This window comes from Alligator sinensis, unplaced genomic scaffold, assembly GCF_000455745.1.
Source record: "Alligator sinensis unplaced genomic scaffold, ASM45574v1 scaffold150_1, whole genome shotgun sequence".
NCBI classification, from domain to species: domain Eukaryota; kingdom Metazoa; phylum Chordata; order Crocodylia; family Alligatoridae; genus Alligator; species Alligator sinensis.
In genome coordinates, this window is record NW_005841840.1 from 4,251,369 (window position 1) to 4,260,087 (window position 8,719).

General features: G+C 47.0%; 1 protein-coding gene across 1 annotated transcript in view; it reads right to left on the reverse strand.

Annotated features, from left to right (window-relative positions):
* Positions 1-462: 462 nt before the first annotated feature.
* Positions 463-8,719, reverse strand: part of SLC25A31 (solute carrier family 25 member 31) — a 24,022-nt gene continuing 15,765 nt past the window's right edge. The window contains exon 6 of the mRNA XM_014520395.2: positions 463-848. Within this exon, the coding sequence (XP_014375881.1) occupies positions 651-848 (198 nt within the window). The 3' untranslated portion in view covers positions 463-650. The remainder of the gene's footprint in view (positions 849-8,719) is intronic.

The following is an 8,719-nucleotide window of genomic DNA, read 5'->3' on the forward strand; positions in this document are numbered from 1 at the left end:
GCCCAACCCAGTGTGTGAGGCTGGCTCAGCTAGGGCACAATCTGGTCCATGGGGCTGACCTATCCAGGATCTGATCTGGCACTTGGGGCTGGCCCAGTGTGAAGCCCCAGCCCTGTGCTCCAGCTCCAGTCCTGTATAAGGCCACGTGCCAGATCACACCCATGGCCTCATGTGCCATGTCATCTGACCTGCAGGTCTTGGAAAGTTGGTGATGAGGAAGCAGTGGCAGTGTTAATTGCCACATCTCCCCCACCACCAAGTTTCCAGACTTGTGGGGAGCCCCGCAGGCTGGATGATATGGTTCCATGGGCCATATCTGGTCTGCGGGCTAGGGGTTGAGCACCACTGTCATGGGTGATTATCTTTCTTTCTGCATTAAAGATGTTTGTTTCTCATTGAAAACGATTTGAAAATGAAAGGAATTAAGACAACGTACACCTTTCCATGATGGAAAACAAATAACTCTCTTTAGTTTTTTTTAAAAGATCAGAGTAAATATTCAGTTTAGCACATGCGTGTTCCTGAAACACATCCAAGTGATTTCTTACAGTATTAAAAACACAGCAGAGGAACTGAAAAACATGCTATCCAAACAATAAGACTTGTGCCACTGTACATTATACCATGAAAATAGATGTGCACCTAGTATTTTAGTCAGATGAACTCTTTGAAACATCAAGATGAAAAACTTCCTTAATTTTGTCATAAAGCACCAACACTAAGGCACCTCCTGTCCCACGAAGGATATTGGAGAAGGCTCCATGAAAGAAAGCATTAAACCCCTCTAATTTGTATATCTTGACAAAACAATCAATAGTTCCTTTATACTGACGTTCAGTCTCTCCACTCTGTGTGCAAATATAAAGAACTGTTAGGGCAGTACATTAAACAAAACTTGGACACTTAGTACAATGCAAATTTGTTTTTCTCTAATGATGAACATTTAAGGATAATTATTTGGAACACCTTTTTCTCATTTTACCTCCTGCAAATAACAGATCCCTAACTCGTCAATATTCCTGTGATTTAATGCTCTGATAGCTACTTCTTCACAACTAAATTTAGAAAGACTGTGACCCATCCTGCATTGCTTCTTTTAAGCTTTACTGAGCAAATTGAAAGCTCAGGAGTTGAATGAGGCCACTCCAGTCCTAAGGGTGCTTTCAACCACTCTGACATTATCAAAACTTGTGCAATACATCTTTTTGCTCCTTTAGTACTGCTGAATTGTCTTTATAGCAATAGACCTCAATGCAACAGTAATTAATTGAATTCAGCCATCAGATATATAGCCACAAAAAATCATTTAAAAACTGGCAGAGTTCTGACTTGCAGAATAAAATCAAACCTCAATGAAGATGATAAAAAGGACTAGAACCTCTGTTCCGGTAGCTCAAAATGTGTAGACTGAGCTAACACATCATACTCCTTATCCTCAAGTGCTGCAGAGACTCCTCTACCCAAAGTGGGGATGATCCATATTCTGTGAGTTTTGAGGGCTGAGGGCCTGGGTGTGCCATGAAATGGCTGACCCATAGCAGCCCCTGAACATTCAGAATGTGATATACAGTGTAGAAGGGTAGTATTCATAAAGTTTCTGTAACATACTCAAACAAAGCAAAGGAGGACCCCATCCTTCCTGGAGTTTGGAACAAGTACTTGCAACTGAAGGAAAGGAAAAGGGAAGTGCAGTCTTTTCTGGATTTGATTATGTAAAATAGGTGGCAAACACTGATATTGTCTTCAATGCAATAAAAAAAATAAGCATTTATAATGAGAGAACTAACTCAAAATAGCTCTCTTGATATAAAAGTCTACTAAAAACAAAGCCCTGTAGCTTTCCCTCATTGCTAAGATAAACCTTAATGTCAATTCTACCTATGCATTATCTCCAGTAGAAGTTTACCTTGAGATAGCTTTCTCAAATTAGCTGTCTCCATATAATTACATGTGTATTTATTTTTGCAGTGAAGACACAACTAGTAGTATTGTTGGTCGCACAGAATTTGATGATATTGATATTGATACTAATAGTTTCAGTAATGCCATCAATTATTATCTACAATGTCACACTCAATTTTTTCCCATTCCCAGTAATCCATGAGGAATGACAGACTCTCAAGGAGCAGTTATCCTAGGAAGTGACTGTATAAAAATGGCACCTCTCTACTCTGCAATATTTACTGAGTTTATTCAGTCACATCACCTAATCTTAAAACTCAGAGTGAGTTTCCTGGATCAACAATTTGGAGGGAGAAGTGGGGGGGCACAAGGATACATTTTCAGTAGGGAACTTGGTCATTTTTCAGAACAGAATTGGGACATGATTCTCTGTTGCCCTGTACTCAAGTGATGTATTATAGAGCAGCGGTAGGCAATTATTTGGGTCCATGGGCCACAGGGAATTTGGTTGAGCTGTCATAGGTTGGGTCACCAACGCCTTCCCCCACACAACACCTCACCAAAACTCCCTATGTTGGATGTGGCCACAGACAGGGGGTTAGCAGTGTTCAGGAACAGGATGAGCAGGCGAGGCCAGGATTATCAGGTGGGGTTGCCAGGCAGTGACAGTGTGGGGCTGGAGCCTGGAGCAGAGCCGCAGTACTCTGTCTATATGTCCCTGCAATGGGGCACAGGTTTGGTGGGCAGGGGCATGCAGGGAGTGGATCATAACTCTGCCCCGGCCCTAGCCCTATGCTGTCACCACCCCAAGATCCCAGCCCCAGCCCCAGATGCAGCCCCTGGCCAGCCATGCACCCTGTCTGTGTAGCTCCCAGCCCTCTTCCATGGAGACCCTGGGATAATGGGGCCATGCCAATGTGGTCTGGTGTAAAGCCGCAATGCACATCTTTCACGTCCCTGCCTGCAGAACCATGGCTCTGTCCTGGCCCTGGCCCTGTGCTATCACCACCCCATGATCCCGGGGGCTCCATGGAGGCCGGCTGAGAGCTGCTCAGGCAGGGTGTATAGCCCCGCGGATGGGATGGGGCCATGGGCAGGCAGAGAACTGCATCTAAAGCCAGGGCCAAAATCCTGGGGCAGTGCAGGGCCAGGGGTGAGGCCGGAGCAGGGCAGAGCCATGATCTGCTGCCTGCATACCCCTTCCCACAGAACCCACACCCATTGCAGGGGCATGCGTGCAGTGGATTATGGCTCTGCTCTGGCCCCAGCCCTGCACTGTCACCACCCCAAAATCCCGAGGTCATCTCAGCCCCACCCACCCATCTCACTCCAGGACACTGTTGTCCACTGGCTCACATCCCCAACCCAACCTTTCAGCTGCATGCTCTGCCCATGTGGCTCCCATCCCCAGTGGTGGGACAGATGAGCAAGGATGCTGGGGCAGAGGAGTTGGGTCTGGCAGGAGCAGCTGGAAGGAGCTGCCACTGCCAGGGCTGCCCGGGAAATGGAGTCTGGTCACTAGGAATGCCTGGGAACAGTGGGATCGGCCACACACACCACAGCCTGGGCTGCCCCTATGCTTGGTACAGGCCAAGCTGAGGGATCCACTGCTAGAGTTAGGGCTAACTGCTGTGAAATCAACATATGAACCTTTTGCCCCTGCTTTGTACTGGGTTACCTAATCATGTGCATTGACATTGACTAGAGAAGGCCCTGGACTTTGAGGGCACGACTGTACAAGATACCCGTCTCTGGTAGGCATGAAAGCAGCAGTGAGGGTGGTCTCAGTGCAGCTTCACTGCCTCACTTTTTGTATGGCAGGTGCACATCTGGAGTGGGTGGGTGGGTGGGTGGGATATGCTTCTCTGTGGCAGATTTAGATGGCAGAAAGATAACAATCATAGAGGAAGAAATCTCTCTTTAAGTTTACATTTTTGTGACACACACGGCATGTCTACAAGAGCCATTAATGTGCAGCAATTAAATGCAGAATTAATTGCTCTGCAGTTTATTGCTCCTGGAAAGGTTCTGGGCATGCAGTTTAAACATGCATCCAGACTGCAGCACATTGAGCCAGGTTGCAGCAGCCCTGGATGGCAGGTGGGTCTGTGGGGGTCAGTCTGCCAGCCCAGGGCTGCTCTGACTGGGCTCAATGTGTTGCAGGGGGCTGGCTGGGGGAAGAGAGTGCTTCAGTGCAGGGCTAGCTGGTAGGCAGCCCTCACACTGAAGCACCCTCATGCCCCAGCCAGCCGGCTCAGCATCTACATGTGAGCTGCTGCGCACAAAAAAACTCCGCAGCACTTGTATTTACAAGTCCTACCCTGCTGCAGAGTTTATTAGTTTTGTGAGTCCTAATAGGACCTCATGTGTAAATGCTAAGAGGCCTACTGCATAACTAGTCAAATTAGTCAACTGAGCAGTAAACATCTCATGTAGATGTGCCCACCGGTTGCAGTAACACACACGCTTTACTGTGGAGTAGACTAATTAGCTCCACATTAATGAGTTACAGCCTACACGTGTGCTGATCTAAGGGTGCAGTAAACAAATTAACTCCATCATAGGGTAGTACTGTCAGGGCCAGTACTATCCTATGGTGGAGTACTTTCCTGCACTGAAATGAACATGTAGATGCTGACCATAGGTATACGTTGTGCCTGGTCAGCCCAGCCAGCTGGAGGCCTGCTCTGCCCCAGCTCAAATTGCTGCTGTCCTGGGTCTTACGTAGACCCTGTGCCTGGGAGAAGCTGACTCTGCCTCACACTTCTCTCAATTTTATTGCATCACATTAATTGCACATGTAGTTGCACCCACAGTATATCTTCTAAGATCAGTTTTTCTGACTAGAAAAGCATACCATGCAACACTACTGCTCCTTCTAACAGGAGTGTCAGTGTAAGGTGGGAATTGTCACTGTTGGAGGCTTCTTGAGCATACAAAAATGCACCGTCAGCATTTTGGTCTGAATCTATTGTAATCTCTTCAAAGGAATGAGGCAGAAGAGGCTGGAACTTAGGTGAGAAAGATTTCCCATTTTAGCACAAAAACTTTCACTAGAAACAGAATGCATATGGTGCCCATTTACTGCAGAAAGTTGCCCTGAGAGCCAAATTTATTTTCAGTAACAGAAAAGACAGCATCAGATGCATGGCTTCCTCCCTGATCAGCAAGATTGTCACCATAAAAAATTGATTCTGTATGCATGCTGTTAATTTCACCTTCACAGAAATCATACATAGTGTGGAATCAGAAAAAATATGCGCCTTAAACTTTGACTATTTTAGTTATAAGATGACATAACCGCTTTGTGGAGAATTGCTGGCTCTGTATAGTAGAACAGATAAGAGAAAGTGTTTGTTCTTTGTAACTCCTCTGCAACTGCTTCGCTTACCGCGGCCTTGAAGATAGCAAAAAGTATGTACAACTCTGATTTGCAGGTGCAAGAAGGAGGTTTGTGAACTAACCTCGCCTCCCCCATTAGTTCCCATCCTGATTACAGCAAAGAAATAATGAAGTAATGTTATAGCCGCTTTTCATGCTAATTTCACTATATGATCACGTGAGTTGTAAGCAACTGTTAAAAAGTATATAAGCCTCCTGATTTTGCTCTTGGGGGGGGACCCCTTCCAAGTGCTTGGGAGATCCATGTCACTTTGGAGTCCCCCCTACAGCTGTAGTTTCTTTTGAATAAAAGCTTCTGCTGACCTGACCCAAAAGTATGCTGCGTGTGTTTCCACGACAATTCCTGGTGCCGTGACTCGGATCCAGAACACAGGCTGAGAAAGGAGAACCGCAGACTGCCCCCCCCGAACCCCGAGGCGCCAAACTTGAGAGGTAAGAAACCTAATTCAAAATCTCTATTGGGGTTTCGGAGGAGGACTGCCTGTAGGCTCCCAACTTGGCCGTGGTAACTGGATCTGAACCTTGTTAAAACAGGTCAGTCTGAACCTTACTGCCGGCTAAAATTTTCTGTCTGGTAAAGGATCCCATTTTGTGTCTGGTAACGTACGTTTTATTTAGGGAGAAACTGTATGAAGCACCTTCATCCTACAGCACATCGGGCTTGTCGTTAATTAACTAAGGCGGTGTGGGGGAGGAGGTCTGGCTGACTGAATGAATGTGCATGTGTGTGTATTTAGAAATATGAGCCACTGACCAGGTCTGAGACTACGGTTGGGTTCAGCCGCCCCAATTCTGCCTGACAGGGCAGTTTTGAAAGCAAGGGGGCCCAACTGGAACCTCGTGACCCAGTGGACAGGGCTTCCCAGTGATTGAATAAATGTGTGTGTGTGCATTTAGAAAAATGAGCCACTGACCAGGTCTGGGACTAAGGCTGGGTCTAGCCGCCCCGATTCTGCCTAAAAAAGGTAGCGTCGAAAGCAAGGGGGCCCAGCTGAAACCTCGTGACCCAGTGGACAGGGCGTCTGAGTGATTTTGTCTTTTCCAAACCCCTTGTCCCAGTAGCTTCTGCCGAGAGCAGGAGTGAAAGGATTCCTCTTGTGTTTCCCTTCCCATTTCCATTTTATGAGCCGGTGTCGGGTCAGAAGCCTTTTGTCTGGGCAGTGAAAAACTGCGGGGCAAGGCACTGAGCGGCCCGGACATCCTAAATAAGCCTCTCCTACGTCTCCCTGTGTGACTGAAAATGGGAACGAGTCAGTCTAAACAAGTTCCCGTCCCCCCTAAGGGGACTCCGGCGTACTTTATGTACACACACTATTCTCCCGAGGCTTGCAAGTACCTGGATAAGTGGAACTGGTATACTAGGGATGATCCTGTGAAGCATTTTCCACAAGAAGGAACATTTGATCAGGATAAAATAGTGCACTTAAGAGGGGCTTTAGAGTCCCGTGGATCCAAAACACCACAAAACCAGTGGGACGCGTTCTTTTATTGGTATGATGAAATGTCCAAAAGGCGGACAGAATCTCAAACTAGGAGCCTAAAAGACTCTCAAGAAAAATTAAAACAGCAGTTACAAGCTGTTCGGGAGAAATTGGCTGCTCCCCCAAATTACACGCCGGCCACCGCTCCGATGTATCCAGCATTGCCCGGGGCGCCCCCACCACCGGAGCCAGCAGAGGATATCCTTGACCTTTGTTCGAACCCTGCTCTCCTGGGACTCCCACATCAGCAACAACCGGTTCAACATCAGGCTGCAGCCCAGGCTAGTAACTCATTAGCTGAAGCTCCTTCAGTAAATCCATCCACGGAGCTTAATAGTCTGGACTCATCCACCATATCTGCCACTCAATCATCACCAGTGTGGCAATTTACTCCTGGGTCACAACCCACCACAGGTGTATTTAGAAGAATGGGAATAGGCATGGAAAGATCTCCCATCAATCTTAGATCCCGAGCTGCACAAGTTTACCCCCTAAGACAAATGCCAGGCATTGGCACCGATGGACAAAATATAGTAACCGTGCATGCACCCTGGACTCCAGGTGATCTCTACAATTTAACTCAAAAATTCCCCAAAATCAGGGAAGACCCAGAAAAATTTCAGGAAGAATTGCAGACTGTTATAAATTGTTATAATCCAACATGGGCTGACATTAATCAGCTCATGCGATCGATTTTGCCCAAGGAAACTATGCTACGTCTGTATGCTGCCTGTACTTGGCCAGATCAAAACCCAGGGATTGGCCAAGACTTTATTGACAAGAGAAATGCTTTGGTTCAGGCAGTTCTCACAATTTGCCCAAAAAAGGCAGACTGGACCAAAATAAATACCTGTAAACAAAACAAAAATGAACACCCCAGTGACTATTTGGAACGCCTCAAACAGGCATTTGAACGATACTCAGGAATGGATAACCCAGTCGGAAATGCTAAACAAGCAATAGTGGCAGCATTCATCCAGGGACTTAACCCTAAAATTGCTGAGAAAATTCAAACAGTAATTATTGGCTGGGAAACTAAAGATTTGACTGAAGTCCTTGCTGCGGCTAACCATTTTCATAACAAATTGGAACGGTCTAAAGACAATGCCGAGTTTAAGTTAATGGCCTTACAGATTTCTCAGTTGCAGGGTCCAGGTAGAGGAAGGGGACGAGGACGGGGAAGGGGAGGCCCGGGTAGATTCAGGGGAAGAGATAGATCCTTGAGCCCACAAAACCCAGGCTATGGGAACCAATGTCATTATTGCAAGCAAGAAGGACATTGGAAATCAGAATGCCCCAAGCGCCCCGGCCAAGGACCCAGACCCCAGTCCCTGCCCCCACCTCCACTTCCTGTCAATTTTCCCAGTGTTGAATAGGACAGCCTGAGGGACAGTGACATCATCGCTCCTTTGCTTGCTACTGACCAATCTGGTCCGTTTGTTGAATGCCTTATTTCTGGTAAACCTGTCTCCTGTCTTGTCGACACCGGAGCATCCCGCTCCACGCTAAAGGCTGCTGAGTTTCCTTTTCTACCTTATTCTCCTGAAACTATAAATGCTGTCGGTATAGGCGGACAACCTATCCCACATCCCGTCTCTGAACCTGTCTCCATCTCTATTGGCCCTTTGTCTGAAAATCATGCCTTTCTTCTTAGCCCCTGTGCACCTGTCAACCTTCTTGGTAAGGATTTGTTGTGTAAACTGGGATGCGTGATTTATTGTAGCCCAGATGGTGTTTACCTTGAGGTACCAGAACATAGGGAAACTGAGCTTGTGGCTTTGCTAACCCAGGAGTACTCTGAACCTGACACTTCCTACTTGCAAGAGGAACTGTTGGCACGAGTACCTCCACAGCTGTGGTCCACCCATGCAAATGAAGTGGGGCACATGCTGAGTGCTGAACCAGTGCGTATCATCTTGAACCCTGCCAAGCCA